Genomic DNA, 21,546 nt, shown 5'->3' on the forward strand with positions numbered 1-21,546 from the left:
CTTCGACAAGTTGGAGGATATTTCAAGATGGCAGTCAAGTGGGCGCGGGATGCAGGCTTATTTGATGAGTTTCTGTCCGAGGGAAGGCCAGAAGGATGATCACATCGTTTCTACCTGATGAAAAGGCCTAATCGATCTTACTGTATCCTGTGAAAACTTGAGACCATTTTCTACCCTTCTCCAGCTTGACGTCAAAAGTTCTTTTGCCCTTTCAGGCTGCCTCGATCCAAACTCGTCTGAGTCCCCCTTGCGTTTCAGCGCACTCGTGAGAAGCTCTTGGACCCCCGCAGAGACGCCAGCCACTTGTCTGCCAATGGGTGAATCAGCTCATGAAGTCCAAGCTTCGGGCTCAACGACACACTCGGCTCAACCTCACCATTCGACCACATCAACGATCTCAGCTTCGCTCGATCATCCCGTTTGTATATCCTCATCACATCCCGACCTCTTGATGATAGTTTCACTTCCACCTCACGACTGTCATGCCCCTGCAACGTGGAACCCCACTTGTGAACATCTGGTAAGCTTGCAAAAGTAACAACGCCACGCCGTCCAGACATGCTAAAATTTGACACATAGTGCCGATCCATCACTTATTTGGGATCGAATTGAACCCCTCCCCTGATGCCTGTCACTTCCAGTCAAAGAGCTTTCAACACCATTCGAAGGAGACACGCTCAGCTATCACGGTTGTATACTCTGGACATTTGGAAGCAACCTTCAGTACAGATTGTGACCACGAACGCACAGCCCTTTGCCAAGTTCGAGCTCTCCCTTTTGGACTCACACGACATTCAGACCCTTGTCTGTCGCACAACATCAGATGTGCTCATCCATGCACGCCAACCTCGCAGTGCCGGGTCAACCGTCAATTTGGCCGTCTCTCGGTCTGCTTCATCTGCGCCCCGGCCTCGCTACCTTAGCATCCAGAATCTGTGACCAACTAAATTCACTCGCCAATTGCGATTACTGGAAACAGATTCCAGGTCGATACGCCTTCTGAAACAGTCTGCGGACTTCCCCACCTATTGAGACGGCTATTCCAATCCCAGCTATCTATCTATGGATGACAGCGGCCTATAAGGTTAAGCACCACGTTTTGCGGTGCAGCAATCCCGAACAACAACATTCCGACTGGGGAACCCTATCCAGCATTCATTCTTCGCGACTTTGCCAACTCCTGACATGTACGCGCCCTCGTTGGGGCGAGCGGTAGGCAAATGTCGGTTGCATTGATTTGGCATGTTCTGCTTTGAGTTTACCCTACTGTTCATCTCCAAGGTAGGTTCTTGAACAGACATATAGTTCACTGCCCTATGAAAGTCTTAAGACTCCTAGATATATATGACTGCGATCTGACTGATAGACTGACTTATTGATAGTTCCTGTACAGTGCTTACTCTAGCGAGTCTTCTATGAAGGTCGATACCCCAATACCTGCACCTCTACCACGAACACGTCGACAGATAACGAGTCCAATATCCCCAGATCTCGAGCCGCGTAATGCACCATGATCATTGCCAGGAGCACATCCTTCTCGGGAAGCCTGTCGTTGAGAAGTTTGAGTCGGTTTCACCAAGCAAGGTCGATCGGGTTTCACATGTTCCCTACGACGCAGTTAGCCGGGTAGATGCAAGGATAATGCTACAAGATCACCGATATGAAAGTCGACATGCACGACGAGCGCCAATTCTCCGAGACCTTACCGATATCCCTTCTGTGACATCTGTTGTAAGATTGATGCCGAGATTGTCATTACCGAGGCCAAGTTCATGATCTCCCTTTGACACTTAGATCTCGAACTACATTACCGCCTGTCTATACATGATGATATCATGATTTCTTTAGTCATAATGATAAGCGACTACGGCTACCCCGACCGAATAGCGATACCAGATCTAATACAGTCTCCCTGACTTTATGACGCTCGATATCACCACAGCACGCATGCTCGAGTCTGACCAACGCAAGAGGCTCCCGAGTCCACACGAACAGTCACCGCCCGACACCAGACTATGCCGAGGAGCATTGGGCGCTAGTCGCATTGACAAGGTGGACCAAGGGGCTAGTAAAAAAAGGCCTCTCGGATTCGGCGGCCATAAACTTCGACCCAACCTGGTTCAGCAGGAGACCTTAACTCGGGCTTACAGTTGGACCACATTACCGGATTGAGACAGAAGACTGTTCAATATTGGACAGAATTTTAAGCATAAAACTTTGTTCGTCAATTGGAAGGTGTTGAACCTGGAGCGCCTTCCGCGGCGCGCCGTGTTAGGCTCGATATTGCAGCTCGAGAGAATTTCAGACCATTCGAAACAATGGCGACGGGACAAAGGGATGAAGGTGCAGGAAGTTGGAGGCGAGACAGGTGATGAGCTGTTTGAATGACATACACCCTCCCCTGGGCACGTTGCTCCGACGGGAAGCAACTGAAACAACCCACAATACCAATATCTAAGGCTCCCTAAATTTGTCCAACTGTTGTCGGAAGAACTGGATCTCCTCCATCGCCGAAGCCAGCTTTTCCTTCAGTTCTCGGATCTCCTCATGACAGGCCGTCGCCGCACGGTGAGCTCCGCGGGCAGGGATCTGTCTGCTAACGGCCGGCCGGCTGTGAGCCTGTCGAACTTGAGGATCGACCGCTTCGGTGAATGCACAGTGATGAAGCTGGTGACTGGAACTATTGATTTGTGTCAGCGGTTGAACCTATTCGAGGGACGAATTCTTACTCGAGCAAAGCCCGAGACCGATCGATTGTCCATGGTGATGACATTGATTTGGCTGTTTGTCTCGATATAAAATTGGCAAAGATATACGATCTCTCTGGGGCATACCTGGGTGCTGAGATCAAAGTTTGGGATGGCACCAAGTTTAGTAAGGTGAAGGAAGAGGATGTAGAAACACATATTTCTTGGACTGGAATTGTATTATAGAGACCTGGGTTGAATAACCTTGATCATGTGGATTGTCCAAGCTCTAGCTTGTTGATCCGTGGCAGCGACAGACAGTAGAAGCCGTATCATAACATCGGTCAGATCCATAGAGGTATAGGTGAATTGCATTACCCGACAAGAGCTGGGTTATTTACCATCGCCTGTGACTATCCCATTTCGGTCCAACAAGGTTACAAGAGTGACTCACGTGGAGTTTTCTCACTTTACATCTGCACCTGTGCTGTGGCCTTGTCTTTGCAAGTTATGATCAATTGCTTGAGATTATTCTTGTGTTTTTATGTATTGCGCCTGTTATCTATTTCCTATCCCATTTAATGATCAGATGGCCGATCTTTACTGAAGTCGAGAAGGAACAAAGGCAATAATGGCCACTACAGCGGCAAAGCTATATAAGGGGGCCAAAGCAATCCATTGTTATCACCTTCGAGTCCCTGCTGATCTTGGGTCCTGTCTTGCAGCGGGGGACTATTATTTTGCTGAAATTTTCTCGCGTGCAAGGGTTCGAGGCCTGATATTTTTCTTTTCTTTTTTTTACGGTCTGTTTGATTAGGTAAGGTGGTGAAGCAGATGGCAGTGTCCACTTGTTGGCACTCAAGCTCCGTCCCTCTCAGAAGCCACTGGATGACCTGAGTGAAGGGATGGGGTCTGCTTGGGAAAAGCAGTTGGGCCGGCTTTTCAGTTGGTATCATCGCACCTGAGGGGCTGGCCTGTTGCCTATATTCCTTTAGTGATGTGACTCACCTTTGAACATTGGGATTGACAGCTCAGAAGTGGCATTTTTGTGGTTTTTGTGGTTTTTCTTTTGTATGAGAATTTCTTCTGCTCTAGCAATAAGCGACCAGGACGGCTTCTTATACCTCAACAGCTGTCAATAAGGTTACTAGTTGCGTCATTACAAAAGCATATTATTCTGCTTTTAATTGGGAGGCTTATCTTTATCGAGGTATATTGCCTTCCAAAAGCTAAACTTAAATAGTGGTTTTCGGTGTGGTGGCTTGATATGTCTCGCTGAGGCGTTTTAAGCTTTAGGTATCAATCAACATTGGGCCTGGAGTTGGGATTGAACGCTTTCTTGGCACCTTGACGTAATTATAGGAACTTGATCGGCTTTCAAGATTAACTACATGCGATTGCACAGTAAAACACCAAAACTAGGTAACCGCCCAGTCTCCAATGCCTGCCGTCAACACTCGCGGTAATTCTGACTACTGGTCGTTGTAGACCCAGCGGAAATGACACTCCTTCTGGCCGCCTCGAAAAGATACTTGATAGTGTCTTAGAATCCTCAGATGACTCAAGGTGCTCAGGGGCGCTAGGCTGGGCCGATGTCTCAACAGGAGTTGGTGAACGCACTTGGGAGGGAGACGCCTGAGCTGTCCCTCTGAGGCTCTCGTTTTCCTCCTGCAGACTTTTGATGAGACCTGCCTGCTTACTGCAATGAAGAAGACATTACTGCCTGGAGTTGATTACAAATCTCGGTCTTCAAAGATGCAATAGTCGTGGCATGCTCAGACTTTAACGTCGCAACGGCTTCGGCATGCTCCGACTTCAAAGTAGCAATGGCTTCGGCATGCTCAGATCTCAAGGTATCGAGTTTATCCTCATAATCACCCTTTAAAGCCTCAATGGCGTCGGCATGCCGGTGGTTGAGGAGATTATGAGTCTCAGCTTGCTGAGAACTGACTTGTTCAATCAGACGATCTCTCTCAGTCTCGCCGGCGCGGAGTTGTTTGCCGAGTCTGTTCAGCTCCCTTCGGACTTCTCCGATCTCGTCTGGAGACAATGCTTGACTCCGCGTAAGCTCACTACCCTCAGGCATATAACTACCTCTGATCGAGGAGTAGGCATTGTCCCCATGTGTCTGGCGTGCCGGTGACGTATTGTCGCTGTCGACCCTTTGGGAGTGACGTCCTTGATTGTCGGGATTCGAGTGTCGACTTGAAGTGAATGCGTGGGAAGAGCTTCGGCGCTGCTCGAGAGGGCGGGAATCTTGATTAGACTCATTCAAATGTGGCGATCGGAGGCGGGAGCGAAGGCGGAAGGGAAATTCGTCGGGACGGTGAGCCAGTGGGCTACGAGATCGACCACGCCTTTGTCTGCTTGATGTGGATTGATTGGCTTCTTCAGTCTCTTCTGGGATTCTGCTTGATGAAGTACCCTCCTCTGATAACTAGTTAGATGGGAGGCTCACCGAGCCGGGTCTCGAACATATTCTAAAGACTTGCTTGCACGCGCGAGCATCCAATGACCGAAGCTGCTCCCTGGAAGGGATTTCGCCGCGAGTACCGACAGACTTGAAAGCTGTATAGACTTGTTCGACGGAAAACTGCACCCGATCATCAGTCGAAGCCAGTTCATCAATTACTCCTTTGATAACGTCCAGGTCTTTGCCCTGGAAAGGAATGATGCCATCCCGCAATTGAGTCTTTTCGGCGTTCGAAGGCGACTCAGCAACGGCAGTCTGCCCGATACGAAAGAGAACCTCCGAGAATACGCTTTCTCTGCCACCACCGCCAGAGACAGTCTCCCTTGCCGAGAAGTGAAGGTTTTGCAATGTATCGGGCAAACCCGAACCGGTGTCTTCCATAAGCCTGGCGTTCAGCTCCTGGATGACTGGGCAGTGAGAGGGCGAGCGGAGAGTCAATCTGATGTGCGACTTGGCATCGACACGGCACAAGGCAGCGAACTTCAAGGCGTCAACGAAGGCACGGTATTCTCCTCGCCATAGTGGGTGAACGACCAGTTTTGACAGCATTCCGCAAGCTGCCAAGGTAAAAAGGTCGCTTGACAGTGCAATCTCTCTCTGACGATCAGGACCAGCAGGACGAGCAGGCATACGAGCAGGCATGAACTGCAGACTATTGATCGGGGGCGCCTGCTTCATAAAGCGAAGACAGAATCTCCACACCTCACGAAGAGGGTCATCATTGTTCCGTCTCGTACCAACTTTGTCTGAGGACGTCTTTCGCGATGATGCCTCCCAGCGGGCTATCATCCGATCCTCTGCAGCCTGGTCCCAGTCGTCATCGCCCACAGGATCTCCGTCACCAATGATCTCGGTGACCATGTCGAGTGTGACCCGGGCATTCTCTTCATATCTCGCCTGGACGAACTCCAGCAGGCGGTCGTGAATATCTCCCATCACTTGTCGGCCAGCGATGGGGAGCGGTACATTGTTGGTCTGGGCGCTCATTTCATTCGAACAGAAATGGCGCAAATCTGATATCTAAGCGTGTTATTGACAGATTTCTCAATAATGCGAAACAAATCGCGTTACTTACTCGTACGTGGTGCTGTAATGGTGGATGGAAATGAACTTGGGGCAAAATGAGAGACTTGACTTGTCTGGCCCGAGCGTTTTCTGCCACCTCCACAAGTAATGTTACCCATAAATCCCTTCTAAAATTATTGATATAATTTTCTCTTGTTGAGTTACTCGTACTTTATCACAATCTATATATTATACAAGTCTTTTCCATGTCTACTGTATTTAATACACATTAGTCAAATCGATAATGGCTCTTTGATACACAACCAGCCGTTTCAGTCTCTTATCTACACCCGCTACCATTCTACCAATCCATGTAACTGTCGTTGTTGTCAAGGAAATCTCGTGACATGGTTTCGTTTTGTTCGCCGGAGACGGACATTGGTTCGGCAGAGCCGTTTTCTCCTTCAGGGGATGTGATCTGGCCTCTCAACGATGCGGACTCATCTCTCTGGTAGATGGCCTCACTCTCTTGGTTCTTCAATCTGTCACTGGACTCCATCTCCGCGGTCAACCTGTCTTTCTGGCTTTCAAGTGTGGCGTTGCGATTTGCTGTCGAATGTTGTGCAAGGGGAACGAGGTTGCGGCGGGTCGAAGTATTGTCGCGGTTAGGTTGCGAGGGCATCTCCATTGATCGTGTCGTCTCCGGCCGAATGTCGTTGATTGCTTTTAATCGCGCCTCAAGTCTTCTGACCTTCTGGCTCTGAAGTGCGAGGGCTTCGTTATTCTCAGCAATGATCTCTAAAAGACTGACCTTCTCTTGGTCGAGTGTCTTGGCCTTTTGAGACCATTCGACATTGCGGGCTGAAAGTTTGGACATCTCAGCCTCGAAGCGCTCTTCATTCTGAGACATGGTTGCCAACAGAGCAGACTTCTCAATCCCCAAGGCTTTGAACTTTCCTGGCCATTCCGCTTGATGTCGCTCTGCGTCCTCTGCCATCCGATCAACTCGTTCCTGGAGAGCCTTGTTCTGTTGCACCAGCTGTTCGTTCTCCCTTTCCAGAACAGTAACTCTTTGAGTTGCGGCGGCGACATTGACGCTTCCAGCTTCATTTCGCGGCAGAATCTGCAATTCTGTACGACGTTGGAGATCGCTGATGGCTTAACTGTGAGACTTGCGTATTCAGAATGCTCTTGATGGTTCTCTCTGTATATGCAAAGTGGCTCTCACGTCGTTGCTCATCCGAATTGAGACGCCCACTTGACGTCCCTCCAGAGACGAAAGGTGTCATCGGCGCCAGTGGAGTAGGTGCCCGTGTAAAAGATGCTGTGGCTGCAAATTGGGTACATGGTGGTTGAGACGACAGTCCAGGCAACATACCACCGCCTATCTGATCTCTGCGCGTAACAGCTTGCATAATCTGCGTCTCGTTTGACACATTTCCTGGACGCTGATTTCTTCGTAGGTCCTCCTCCTCATCTTCTGTCTCCTCTCCACCAACAAGAGCTTTGCGACGAGGCTCTCTCTCCCTTGGCTGTGGGGAAAAGGGGGTACTCTCCCTTGGTATGTCGGATACATTGTCTGCCAACATATCTATATCATCCTCAGGGGGAATTCGGACCTGGTTGTCGATAGTAATGTCTTCTCCCCCATCTTGAGCAGCATCCTGCCAGTTGCCATCATGTATACCTCGGTCAGGTGCCTTAAGTTGAGAAGCACCATCCCGAGACATCCGTAATTGCCGCGCAATATCTCGATAGACATCCTTCAAGCTTCGGAGAGTAAACATCTTGGCGTCTGCATTTGTCGTTGGTATCTCTTCCTTCCCAAGTCCTCGCTTCAGCCGGTATGCCCTCCAAACCTCATCTGGACTACAGTTCCAAGAGTCCATACCCCACTCAAACTTCTCCACCGCAGTTGTGAGGAACTTCAAGGCCCTAATCGTGACTGGCAACGCGTCCACACCAAGGTATGTCTGTGGCTGACTGACGTCGCTCGGCATTGACTTGACCTGGTCACCGAGGAAGTGTAGAAAAGGCGAGAAAGTTGACCGGTCGTCTTCCGCTTGAGAGTTGTACACGGTGTTAAACATATCTGCTATGCGAACGGGTTCTGTGTCTGGATCATCAAACATTGAGCGGAGTGTCCTGAGGCCTGAAACGCGAAACAAAAGGTCTTGTCGAGGCCAAGGCTCCCGGTTGTCCACACGACATTTGACGGTAAACTGAAGAGCCAAGATGAAGAGCACGACACCCCCCTCCCAACATGGATGAACGATAAGTGTAGTCAAAATCTTGCTAAAGTCTGGCGAGAAAATGGCTTCAGAGGGCCTCTTGCCTTTGGAAGACTGTGTGCGCCCAGGATCCTGTGGACTATCCGATTGATCAGCATCATCCGCAAGCTCAGAGTTCTCGGGATCCTGGGTAGACTCCGGGGCCCTTGTGGCTACGGAACGATACTTCAAACCATTGAGTGGTGATATCAGTGACACTGGAGACCATTCGAAAACGCGAAGGCAGACTTTCCATAATGACCTAAACTCATTGACCGTGGGATTATTGGTACCCTCCTCAAGGCAGAACTTCTCAAAGTCCACCTTACTCTGCGAAGCATCAAACAGCGCCATTGCTTCTGCTTCGTGCACCGAGTTGGAAGTAGTGAGGGGATCGGGACTCAAGTGATCATCTAATAGGTGACCCTCGTATACTGCGTTCTGTTCAAGGCAATTCTGAACCGCCGTCTGCGCCGCATCGCTTGTTGTTTCCTTGGGGGCCCTGTTCTGACGCTTTTCGGGGCGATCCGAGTCCGTCTCCCTTGGAGGGCGGCGTTTCGTCTGCTGGGACTCGTTCATGTTGAGAAATAGTAAGAGCCGCGTCAAGAGATGAGTTGTGTCAGAAGTATTAAACGTTGATGTTTGAGTGACGGAGTGTTTGCTTTCAACAAGGCTCTGTTTGTCTAAGGCGTACTTCGAGTCCCAAGATTATTCTGCCGCTCTGACCCCCACCGCCCTTTGGTTCGTTCTTTGATGCACATCAACTGAAGAACTACAGTAATCACTCTGTAGCCGTGGAACCACATTATCTCATATTTCTACGTTGACTAGATCGTTTCTTCAGATTACCATGTCGGAATATGTCGCTCTGAATCCGCCTTGCTTGAGTGAGTTCATCGTCCCCCCCTGTCGCTGAGGATGAAGAAGCAGTGCGCCTGATACAGCGTTGGCGGGCCGAATTAGCGGACGTTCAGTGGGCGACCGCCTATAGTTCCGATCAAACTCTCACGTCTGGGACAATGGTCTCCACTGGGCTTGGGTCAATTTCGACCAACCGCGGCCACATGTCGGCTTGGGCCCAACACCCACTTAGTCCACTATAACCCAGCTGTAGTCTTCACTGCAGTCACGCTCCTCATTTATCCAACTGAAGACAGCTACTGAAATTGCACCCAACAGGCCAGTAACCTCAAGTACTCTCCTCTGTAGCCCATAGAGAAACAAATTTCAATTGCATCTCATGTCTGAAGCCCTGTCATGCCGCTAGTTGTGTTTGCTCAGTAGATGTAGGCTCTCGCTCCGGTCAGTATCATGGAATTAGCTGCGGCTCTTAGAGCCTGACCTGTCCATTCACTCTACATGTAGTGGATGAATCGCCTAAAAAGAACAGACAATGAAAGCTGCATGAAAATATGGGTCCAGATCCACAGAGATGTGGGTGAATGGCTCACAAGAGTTTGTTTACGCACCACCCCATCACTCCAACACAAGTGTCGCTCGCACGTTGACTTGTTCCCCTTCATATCTCCACCCTCTACTCCCTGCGCATCGCCTCCCTCCCAGACTTGTGAGTATTCTGAGGCTAAATATGTGATGACAATAGCTGATAGACAAGGCAGATTCTACGACCGCTATTTTTTCTCCAAAGCAACACTTCTTTCGGTATCCCCTCCGCTGCAATGGCGTCTTCTCAGAACGATATCGGTAGCCTTGGCGAGCCACGCGCCTTTGACACTTCTGACGTGTTTCTTCTGTCGAGAGAGGCATTCGTCCGCAAGGCCGCAATCGAGGCTGGCAAGTATTGGGAAGAGATGCATGCTCGTAACGCGACTGCCTCTGTCGGCAAAGAGGTTCGTTTTAATTCCAGGCGCTCCCATCTTTTAGCTATTCTCTGACAGCCAGCCTACAGGCCCAAACCACGAAAAAATGAACGATTCAACTTTGTATGTGCCGCCGAGACGATTGACATTGTCGGAACGTCGGGAAAAACCCAAGCTAGTTAACACGTCGCCTCACAGTGAGAATCCTGAGCCTTCCTAAGGCGTTGAAAACCGTTCGCGATAGCAGTGGCCATATAGTTCGTCTGTACCGCAACTAGTTGCATTGTTCACCGGTGGGAAGGATGGCAGAGGATATCACGCCGAGGCTTCATCGGAATGGCATAGCATTGATTCAAAGGGGGGCGTATAAACCAGTGTCGAAAATGAAATTTGCCGTCACGACTGCTTTACAATTGATTCCATTCTCAACATTGACCATATTAGTGACCCCGGGTCCTCACTTTGTAAACAATAAAAACATTGTAATGTTTGCTACCAACAGACACCATCCCGCTACTTGCTTCAGCACCCACGTCTTCGCGGCTGAGGCGTATCAACTCACAATGTCCTTGGTTCTACTACAGCTCTAATACAGTGTGTCGATCTCTGAGTTGCTTGGAGTTGAAGTTCAAGGTGTAAGAAAAGCACAAGCTCCCTTTGCTGAGGTCAAGTTAATGTGCCTGGTATACTGCCCGGATTGACTTNNATACGATCTTGTAGACAGTCTGCATCTAGCTTTTCAGCCAAAAGCAAGATCTTAGGCCATTGTGTAGGTGACGAGTATGTTGCCTGTATGTCTTTATTGGTCTCCGTCCTTTACCTTTATGGCCTGGAGGCTGAAGCCTCTTTTGAAACCCGAACCTTACCGCAGTCCTCGTGGCTAACGATCTCACCCTCCTCCCTGTTCTCGTCCTTCCTATGCTTGTTCTCGGGTTTGGGAGCGAGTCAGGAAGCCACGAGTTGCAACTAGGTGCTGTATGTCCGGGGTTCGAGCGCGATGGGTAAAGGTCATGGACCGAGATTGTGCTGGGATAAGATAGCAAAGACATGGTAAACCGGTCGATGTTGCGAGAGACAGTTATAATCGGCCAAGAGGCGGTCGGCGCCGTCTGGCTCTTCACGCATCTAGGGATCCCGCGTAGGTAGTTGAGTTTGTAGTGGTTGCGTAACCCTACCACCAAATTGAATCCAAGCTTAGATGTCGGCAAGTCTTGTCAAGCCAGTGACAGTCTTCTCGGTACTTGGCGCTATTGAGCTGGCCCTGTGCGTTCTGTTGCGATTGTTGCAGTGCCGTGATCTCGCGAGAAAGCTCGGTAATCCATAGGTGCTGCTTCGTGAGTTCTTCGATGCTAGTCTGATCGACCTTGTTGTTTCATTCAACAACTGCGCTCGCAGGTTCTCGATGAGACGATGCAAGACGAACTCATGCGAGTTCAGGTGAGATAGCATTATGTGCAGGGGGTCTTGGCACTATTGAGCTAACCCCATGCATTCTGCTCCGATTGTTGCAGCGCCGTGATCTCGCAAGAAAGCTCAATGTTTCGCTGGAGCCGCTTCGTAAGTCCTTCGGTGATAGTCTGATCGGGCCTGTTGTTGGATTCAATAACTGCGCGCGTGGGGTGTGAATGAGACGATGCGAGATCAATTGGGCGGAGTTCATGTGAGGTAGCATCATCGGGGGCGCCTCTTTGAGAACGCAGAAAGAGACGATCCAAGGCTCAGGAGGGGGCTGGAACGCACAGTTCCAGCCACCCCAAACTGTCAATAAACCCAACAACCCCGCAAAGTAGACGGTATGCGTGTGTGAGGCGCGTGATGTGAGCCATCTTTCGACTGCCTCGTGACCTGGCACAATGGGCTGTAGATGAAGATATCCAACCCACTTCGACCCTGACCAGATGTGGTAGTGCACAATTTAGCCAGTGTACTCAGAGTTCGGCGACCATCTCGGCAGAGTGGAAGTAGATTTGTGCTTGAAAAGGTACCGAGAGTTGAGAAGGAAGTGTGAGATGTATGGAGTATGTATAAGAAGGGAATGAGATGAAGCGAGACATGCTGGTTGACATCAAGGACAATAGCAAGAGGGTTGGCAATCCAGTTAGGGGGGCGACCAAGCTGCTGATGTTGTAAAGCTTGATCGACCGACGTATGAAGGTGTGGAATGGAGAATATGGTGGTGCAGTACAGCAACCGATTTGGTCCGAATGATCTTGGAGTCTGCACCGCCTTCTCGACGTTTGGGATTCTCATTTGGGTATCCGACAGAATTGGCGGACAACATTGCACACCCCTTTTAGTCGGCATTGTCGTAAGGACATGAGGGAGTTGGCGAATGGGACATGGATGAGCATCGCCTCAATCTAGTGAGGTCAGGCGAGTGGAAAGAATAACATAGCCCGACAACGAAAGATGTCCTACACGTCGGAAAAGAGTTGAGGTCTGCGTAGCAATAGACGACGGTGTGGCGGGAGTCTTGTGACACCAAGGCGAGGTTTGTTGTTTGCCACTCGAAATTCACCCGGAACAACAAAGCTTGAGCAAGACCGTTCTTGAAGTCGCGAATGGGATGACTGCTTTAAATGCGCGGCAACGCTTGGTCTGAAGTCACAGAGGCGGAGGCGGACTTGTTTCAGTTCATAATAGATTGACGGCGCGGATCAATCGACAAGAAGGGACTTTCGGATGAGCATATGGATGAAATCCGATACCAAGCGAAAGCACGGGTGAGTGGAGGCTGGATATAGGGGTCGGGGAGTTGCTCCTGATGGTGCTGGATACAAGCTTGCCTTGATTGATGAGATCCATAAGAGAACGGATAGGAGGATGCCAACAACAAAAGTATAGTCGGGAGCAGTCGGCTCTACAGTGCCGTGTTGGATGTTCGTCTTGACAAAGGCAGTTTGGATGTTGAAGAATGAAGTGTACTGAACTTCAGTCTTATCCTTGGGGTCTCAACCTTGGGTGTAGTGAGCTCAATGGAAGATTGAGACCCAGTATCCGTGCTGGAGGAGCCGCTCATCCAAGTGCTGTATACAGGCTTGCACCCGTTGACGAAATCCATAAAAGCACTGCGGGTCGGAATCGAGTCGTAAAGCCTTGAGTTCGATATCCATCTCGGAAGAGTGGAAGAAGATGAAAAGTATTGGCAGCTGAGAAGGAAGTGAGATTGTATTGGGTTCATAAGTGAGCGGGAAATCCGTGGCGACAATATGTGTGCTTCGAGGGTATTGCACGGCATTTGTAGAGCTTCTGGAGTTCAGACGTGCCATCGGTTGAAGGGATTAGACGAACCGCGACCCTGGCCCAGAAATGCAGCTCGATCCTTGAGAGGCGGCGAATGGATGAAGAGAAGGATGAAGGCAGTGTCGGAAAATGACCTTTCCTTTCGAAGACTTTGAAGATGTTATTGTCGGTGACAGTTGGACCGAGAAGCGTGACATTCAGATTCCGATACCTTAAGGAGGAATAAATTCCGCAGAAAGAGTCCCGAAGTTTGAATCATGTACCCAAAATCTGTTCCGGTAGGATAAATGTGACCTCTCAACTCGCACGAAAGTCGGAAAATGTCGAGAGGGATGCCACAGGTGCAGGGGTGCAGGTTTAGAGATTTTCGAGACAAATGCCAAGTGTTCGGAAGACGTTATTCACAATGCGTTGGCAGTCTCTGCGGGGACTCTTTCATCGCCATCATCCACGAACGTAGGAGTGTCAAATCCATCGAAAACCGTGTAGCATCTGTCTACCATGGCTCTTTGACTCGAAGCTATCAAACCTGACAAGCTCTGTTGTCCAGTCGGTCGGTTGACCATTGGGGGTGGGGACTCTGTTCCCCTGATAGTCCACCACGCGATACCAAAAGTTCCGCTTGTGCATGATTGATGGAAAAGACTGGACAATACCTCAAACCTCAGTTGGGTGGTGTAATGTTCCGTGGGTCTCGTTGGGGAGCGGTGGTAAGCTCCATGTCTGGCTGAAGGTCCATGGGGCTATCGTTGATGTTAGCGGCCGAACATAGCAAAAGCAATAGACTAACAACATTTTTCTTTGAGTTCTGATCAACAATAGCCCTGGGCGATTGAGGCAGTCAGTGCGGCCTGGGAGTAGGCAAGCGGGCGGTGGAGCGGGAACCCATTCCAGTGGTGTCAGAATCTTGTGCGTGGTATGCGACGTCGATGGAAGGTAGTCGGAAAATCAGGTCTGAAGTGGGATCAAGTCTGTATGCGAGACTGTGTTGTTCCAAGAGGGTTAAGGGCACAACTGAAAGACGTCAGATTGCTTGTGGCTGTGAGCTTATTCCGGCAGAGAGAACCTAGAATGGTGTGAAGAAGCATGGTGAAATGGAAGGAATTGAGGCTGAAATTCTGGGAGGCATTCGTACTAGAACCCCATCTCCTCCCCTTGCCGTCATCTCCCCTTCTATCCACAAACATTGTTTTTGCTTCGAGATGTTCGGCAAGAAGCTTGGCTCCACGCAGCGAATTGGCTTGGTTGGCGAGCTCTGTCGCTTCGAGCTTTACAGAGAGGTCTCTTTCACTCGCTACTGTATTCGTGGAGACGTGTTGTTGTCGACTGGTAGATCTGGCGAGAAGTATTGATCCTCTTCCGAAATGGCTTGAATAGCCAACTCTGCCTTTCGAGTTTTGCAGAGAGGTCTTTCTCCTGCTGCGATGGGCTTCCTCTGATTGCTCGGTTGATATGGTGAGACACTGAGGGCGAGCGAGAAGGTTAGGGTCTTGGTGCTGCCACGGGGAAGGTACCACTGATTCATGGATCCGGTAAACAGGAAGGCGAAGCCCAGCCGGTCGGAATCATACCTGGTGATGGTTGTCAATAAATCGATATTGACATCAGGTCGTTGTCAAGCCAAGTGTTGAGCGTGAGGTGCTTGAGTGGAACTGATCGAATAAGGATGTCGGGTGAATCGGCGGACCTGCCGCATCGAAGACAAGCAAACGAACTGCCGCTGAGGCACGAAACAAGAAAAATTCGAAAACTGAAAGATATGTTAGCACAGAATGATCGAAAAACAGATCTGAGTCGATTGACATCGTAAGGCCTGCAATAGAGGATGTAATTGCACATCACACTCGGAGTCTTCTGGCGTGATGCAGAAAAGGTCTGCGCTTACCTCCGAAGCTCGATGTTGTCACTTTGAAGTGTAATAAAGTTGGTTTGCAGCATTACGCGTCTTTCAGGCTCGATGGGAGTTCGGTTCAAGGTAACAAGGAAAGGCGGTCGACGGATCAGCGCCGGAAACGCATCACAAGGACTCAAATGATGGAGGTGAAGAGGGTCAGAGTAACTTGCAGGAAAGTGGTGATGAGGCGGAAAGGATGAAGGGCCAGGCAGGGGCGGCCGGTTGAGTAATCGTGAAGGAAGGCGGGGGCGTGACTCTCATTCTGTGCACTGATGTTCTGGTTGGAAACTTTCGGGCGCTTTGGAGCGGCGTGTTCTGCGTTTTCAGAACCTTGGCGGCGCTTCTTTTCGCCTTTGTCGTCGAGGCGAGTCTTGCTGACACGATCGTGACCAGGGTGGATGTTGTCCATGCTAGCGAGGCCGGGTTGTTGAGGTTGAGTAATCGGGATGCATGGAGCTGAGTCTTGCTGACGCTATACAGATTACAGTGCATCGCATCCATTGTAGCGCGTTGGAGTGTCGCTCTCTGCCTTTCGAGAGGCCGGAGTCCGGGCGGGGATCATGCCCTTCATTCCGTGCATCGGTGCTCTGGCTGGAAACTTCGGAGTGTGTTTGAGCGCAGCGTACTGCGTTGCCTCTGCTGGAGACCGCGATGTTTTGTTGTTCATTGCTTTGGTACAGCGCGGATACTTTCGCGACGATATTCCACACGTGAAGTGGCGCACATGATGGTGCTGCAGGTGATGTTGAAGCTTCGTATGTAGGCGCTAAGGTAGCACGGATGAAGAAAGAGGAGGGAGAAGTGGCAGTTGCGTACACCCCGGACCATGACGTCATAGCGATTGGCCTCGACACTGATGCCACCAGATGAGTATCGAGAAGAAAAGGGACTTGAAGAAGATCGTTCGCCGAGCAAACTCTCGGGGCAGATCATATCAATCACTGGCAGGGTCAGTGGTCCACTGTGTGAAGAACATGACTTCTTTGAGTTGGTGCACGTGAATATGCGAGGGCGGCTGTCATGGGCGATCCAGGTGCGGCATACGGGTCCTGTAGAAGACTGAATATTTGGTGAAGCTTGCGGGTCCCAGTAGTAGATGCCGCCATGGTTATTGGCGTCTCAGGAAAGGCGCAAGGTGATGCTGTTCTGTGATATGATGTTTCAGGAATCTTCGTAGAGTCCTTGGACAGGGCTATGCACGAGTTCCATTGTCCACCGCAGCGCTTGAAGTTAGCGTCTGAAGTATACCAGAAGCAATGGGAGAGAAATAACAGCAATTGGCTCTATGTGTTTGACAATGAAGCGACTTCTCGCGGTACTGGACTCGTCTTCGTGGTGAGCTTTGGCGAAAACAGCGAGATCCGAGTGGATGAGTTTCCGGATAGTCCCATTTGCTGCTCTGACTATTGGCCGTTCGAGTCACTGAAGGTCAAGGATATGCGCGGCAGCTTCGAAAGTGGGTGATAAACTCGGAGAGTGATCATTTCGAAAGGATACGGGACCTCGGGTCACCCTTGGTTTGTGATTGAAGGATCGGTCTGGTGAGATGAAAGGTTGGGTTACTTGTTGGGACTGGTAGACTACCGGGCATGAGATTTGGGTTGAGGCGATGGAGGATTGGAAGTACTGTAGTGGTTGGAGGATGAAGCGAAACTGCTTCGAAAAGAGTGAGAATCGAGGAACACCAGGTTGCCTGATCCAGTAGTCAGAGGCCGCCTTCGACGCATGAAGGGCTGAGGATTCTCAAACGGATGCCGAATATCTTTGTATCAGCCCTCAAAGACTTTGACATCGGAAAGCCTTTACACTCTGCTGTGAAATCGTGATGGGATGTCTGAGATCCTGTCGTCCTTTGAGATCGCGATATAATCATTCGATTTTGATGGTCGCCAATGAGGGGTGGGAGAGCGTCGTCTTCGTGCCCATTTCTGACATCTTACGGGTATCTCTGAACGTTTGAACGCTGTCGAGGCTTATGGCAAGTGATTCGAAGAGACTCTCATGCCTACGGAATGATCTTCGCCGTAGTCGTTGACAAATGTTACAGCATCGAAGTTGTCGTCGCGTCCTTCATTTCGGTATCTTCACCCCCTTTGGTGCTTCGGCCGCTTCTTTATCTTCGGCGGGCTTCTCTGACTTTCCGACTTGTTTGGTTTCGGTTGCGCGGCGTGGTCAGCATGCAAACGACCCGTCGGCGCTAAGAATTGTGACCTCAACAACCGATGAAAATGTTTCAGTTAATGTATGACTATTCCAATCAAAAGGGTGCCAAAGAGAGCAACTCGGTCAACATTCCCCACGCTTGGATCCGGTTTCTCTGGGATACTGGCAGCACTGGCCGCGCCAGCGAAGCCACCGACGGGAGTGGGGTGGCAGATATGGTAGCGGTAGTGGTAGTGGTTGTGTTGATCGAATGAAAATAGTGGGCTTGGGAGGCGAAGAGACTAGCAGATATGTGTGGTCATGATGCTTGAGGGGAAAAGAAATCTGAACAATGAGGACAGACCTTTGTTCTTGTTCCCAAGTTCATCGTGATGTGCGGCCGGCGCGTATTGTGTTCAAGCGTTGCGCGCTCATGGTTGCAGTTGTAGGACCGACGGGCCGTTAGCTCATCGCCTTGCGGGTAAACGTCGGTCGTTTGGTGCACGGTTAGATTCACACAGCCACTTCATGAAAGGCCCACAGACGCAGGTCAAGACAAGGAAACAGACAAACAGTATCGCTCTTTGTTCGCCAATTTTGTAACACTAAGCCATCACTTTCCCGTCCATCAGTTTAGAAAACAGTTTAATTACTATAGGCACAGAGATTGCCAACCGCCCAAGACTGAAAAGGTCAAGACAGCAGACCCTGTCTTTATCCGTTCCCCACCCCTTTTGTAGTACAAGGCCACCACAATTCCTTCAGGATACGCGATGGTCACCTTGTAAACCAAAGCCTTATCACACGAACCCGACAATGCCGCTTACTCTCCATCTTCCATAGGCTCTTCGGATCCTCCCATCGACTCGTCTTGGGAGTCTGAGCCCCGAACCCCATCATCTCCCGTTCCCAAGCCACCGTGGGCATCGTCATTGATGGATTGGTTGGCAGCCTCTACGTCCATTTTACCGCCTGTAAAAGGTTAGCTACAGTCCGTTGAGTGACCATCATGCAAAGAGACTTACCTTTGACTGAATCGTTCTGGGGTTCAGCGGGGAATGGATAACTTGGGTCAAGTTGACGGACGAAGCGTTTGAGGAGTGAATCGATTTGATCAATATCCTCCTGTGTGCAGGTACGATCACTGTCGCAAATCTCCTTGAGCTTGTCGTAGAGATCGGTTGAGACTTTGCTGGGCGGGAGACGAAGGTTTGAGTCTTCGCGCTGGGTAAAGACACTGTTTGCGATAGCTTTCATGTCTGAATCGACTTTCTCAATGATGGCCTCTTTGGTATCAGACAATGGTGCAGATGTTGTCTTTGGGTGTTTGGCGACTCTTCCCTCGGGTCGCTGAGCGGGAACTTCATCGTAGGCCAGCTGTAGTTCCAAGAGGTGCGATTTAAGTTTCTCAAGATCGCCATTCGCAAAGCCCGGATCATGGGGAGCCATCGTCGTGAGGCTTTTCTCAAGGTAGAAAGACTGAGGAATCCGCCTTGTGGTGGCGCGTGTATGGAAAGCGTGTGTGTGAGGTAAAAGAAGTCACACTTGTGAAGTTATGAGAGGGGCATGTGTGTTGATTCTCGGCCTCCTGGCTCCAGTTTACTTGGCGGGGTCGCGGGTCTGCCACGTGACTGCGACCACAAGGACCACCACTGCGACGCAGCTTCATTTCTCGCCAACCGTACGCCATACCACATTGACAATTTACGTCTCATCTCGCCACATAACTGCGACAACTCAAGAATAGTGTATTTCCCTCATTCTGACTGCCAACTGAAACTCTATCAAGGCCATTTTCGATACCTGGCTTCACTCTCTGTCGGAATCCTTGGCCGACATGACTGACAACAATCTTGCCGGGCCTTCCAATCAGGCTCTATCCCAACCAATCGAAGATGGATACTGGGATCTTGCCAAGAATCGCGACCATCTTCAGATGCGTGTGGAAGTCAATGGACGGATCCCCTTTCAACGCGTCCATCTTTGGAGCGCAGGAGAAGAGCAAAAGACTGGCAGCGGCCGAATGAAGACATCAAATGAACAATACAAGCCGCCGACACATGGACCTGCTGTAACCCCATGTCCCAAGGCGCCCGCCGGGGCAGAGCTCGTCAGTGACCCAAAGGTCACCAAGGAATACATTGAGGTGGGATTGGTCGCCGGAGACAACCCCAAAAAGTACTCAAACACAGAGACTTCTACCATGAGTACTTCAACTAAAGGAAAGGGGAAGCAGAGAGACTCCGCCATCCTTCGACGTGACGAAAACGCATTGCGGGCTTATATTCCGGTCTCTGAAAAGCTGAATCACCAAGCCAAATTCTACGTCGGATGCAAGTTTTTCAACGGACGGCTCTCGCCTGCACTTATTCCTGGCGAGACCATCTTCTTCTACTCCGAGTTCTAGGAGGACGTCGGCGGGGACAGAAGAAATCGAGTCAAGGCTTTGAGTGAGAACTGTCGCAAGGCTGCGGCCCTCGACAAGACGAGCGAGACTCGCATGACGGCCTCTCTTGTTTCCGGCCTCGTGGAGAATATTTCCACCGCTCACCCACTCGTGGTTACTCAACCAGAGCACCTTACGAGCAAGCTTGTGCTCACGTGGCATACGTTCATCATGTCGGGGGCGAAAGACAAGTCTTTGATCGATATGCTCTTGGCGACTGTGGAGGACAGCAGGGCGGATCTGAAATACGGACCCCAAACACGCACCGATGGTGAGAGTGCGTTCTTCGACTTTAGCTGTGAGCTCACCCGGGCCCAGTCTGATGAGCTACATGAAGAAGTAGCAGTAAGTGTTTTGCGATTCAATCATGCACCGGACTAACAAGGGTATCAGCGATTGAACTCGAAACTCCGCGGCATCGACCCTGAACTCATCATGGCCGTTCACAAGGCTCTTCGTACCGACTTCGGCACTGAACTTGAAGGCGAGTGCCGCCTGGGGGATATACTACCCCGCAACGCCCTCCTATTCTTTCTTGAATCTTGCCTTGACCTCATTCCGACTGATGCACATGAGGATGCTGTCTTGAGGCAGGTCGGGGCGATTTTGCCTTCATGTGAGCGTTACAGTAACAACTGTCCTCGCACTCCGCTGCAGCAAGCGATCGACAACAGGCCGACACTATCCCAGCCAGTCACGCCCGAAAACTTCGCCACTACCCTCTTGGTCCTGAAGTCATACCTACAGGCTTCGGTCACCCACGCAAACAGATCTGTCGAGTCTGTTGCGGGTCAGCACGGAGCACTTCTCAAGCCCACAAGCATGAATGCTCTCATGAAGAAGCTAGGAAATGCGACCGATGTCCCCAATGCTACATCCTTGTTTGAACAGTTGGCTTCACTTCACGCTGTTCAGTATGGTATTACTGCACGTGCCGCGGCCCAGTCGAACGAGAACATCATCGCACTCATCGACAGAATACTCTATTCCATCGCATCCGGTAACCTGTGAGCGAGGATAGATTCATGGGGTGGCATTTCGGTGACAATGGTGTTTGACAGTATGACGAACGGGTACACGGGTTTCTAGAGCTAAGCATAAATGGCATGGCGCGGCCGGAATTTATGCTTCTTTGTTGTTCATAGATAGACACTGTAAAAGAGAATTGTAAGAATCTCCTCGATACCTTTCTTCACTTTCCTGATGTCTGCCGTGAGAAGACGTAGATTACCCATGGTACGCGATTAGTTGATATTCATGGTTATTTGTATTTATAGACAGCTCAATTCCTCTTCATAAATGATCTCATTGCTTCTTTGACATCAGAATTTTCTCCATCATGGCTCAGAGACTATCAAAGCCCCACTGTAACTAACGCCTAAGCCTCGATACTGGTCCTCCACCGGTCCCGAATTTAGCCTCACCTTTCTCTCTCCAAACTCAGCCCGCCTCACGAGGGATGAGATACAACTTCCCACAAAGCGCGCACAACCGCAATAGCCTCATTGGACACGAGCTTTGCATTTTAAGAATCAGACGATCAAGTGCTCTTACTTCATATCTTTT

At 50.2% G+C, this 21,546-nt stretch overlaps 5 protein-coding genes across 5 annotated transcripts; 2 read left to right on the forward strand and 3 right to left on the reverse strand.

The window, feature by feature from the left end:
* Positions 1 to 2,454: 2,454 nt before the first annotated feature.
* FTJAE_3047 (uncharacterized protein) lies at positions 2,455 to 2,762 on the reverse strand (the record flags this gene model as incomplete). Its single annotated transcript, XM_037349303.1, has 2 exons — positions 2,455 to 2,667; positions 2,730 to 2,762. The coding sequence occupies 2 exons, from the start codon at positions 2,760 to 2,762 to the stop codon at positions 2,455 to 2,457; spliced, it is 246 nt and encodes an 81-aa protein (XP_037209834.1).
* A 7,352-nt stretch (positions 2,763 to 10,114) lies between these two features.
* On the forward strand, positions 10,115 to 10,438 carry FTJAE_3049 (uncharacterized protein; the record flags this gene model as incomplete). Its single annotated transcript, XM_037349304.1, has 2 exons — positions 10,115 to 10,285; positions 10,334 to 10,438. 2 exons carry the CDS (start codon positions 10,115 to 10,117, stop codon positions 10,436 to 10,438), a joined length of 276 nt encoding a protein of 91 aa, XP_037209835.1.
* A 5,087-nt stretch (positions 10,439 to 15,525) lies between these two features.
* FTJAE_3050 (uncharacterized protein) lies at positions 15,526 to 16,228 on the reverse strand (the record flags this gene model as incomplete). The annotated part of the gene is made up of 2 exons (XM_037349306.1): positions 15,526 to 15,864; positions 16,019 to 16,228. 2 exons carry the CDS (start codon positions 16,226 to 16,228, stop codon positions 15,526 to 15,528), a joined length of 549 nt encoding a protein of 182 aa, XP_037209836.1.
* Positions 16,229 to 18,357: 2,129 nt separating this feature from the next.
* FTJAE_3051 (uncharacterized protein) lies at positions 18,358 to 18,983 on the reverse strand (the record flags this gene model as incomplete). The annotated part of the gene is made up of 2 exons (XM_037349307.1): positions 18,358 to 18,506; positions 18,560 to 18,983. 2 exons carry the CDS (start codon positions 18,981 to 18,983, stop codon positions 18,358 to 18,360), a joined length of 573 nt encoding a protein of 190 aa, XP_037209837.1.
* Positions 18,984 to 19,371: 388 nt separating this feature from the next.
* Positions 19,372 to 20,991, forward strand: FTJAE_3052 (uncharacterized protein; the record flags this gene model as incomplete). Its single annotated transcript, XM_037349308.1, has 3 exons — positions 19,372 to 19,860; positions 19,942 to 20,325; positions 20,374 to 20,991. 3 exons carry the CDS (start codon positions 19,372 to 19,374, stop codon positions 20,989 to 20,991), a joined length of 1,491 nt encoding a protein of 496 aa, XP_037209838.1.
* Positions 20,992 to 21,546: the final 555 nt, after the last annotated feature.

This window comes from Fusarium tjaetaba (assembly GCF_013396195.1).
Source record: "Fusarium tjaetaba strain NRRL 66243 chromosome Unknown NRRL66243_c0000061, whole genome shotgun sequence".
NCBI lineage: Eukaryota > Fungi > Ascomycota > Sordariomycetes > Hypocreales > Nectriaceae > Fusarium > Fusarium tjaetaba.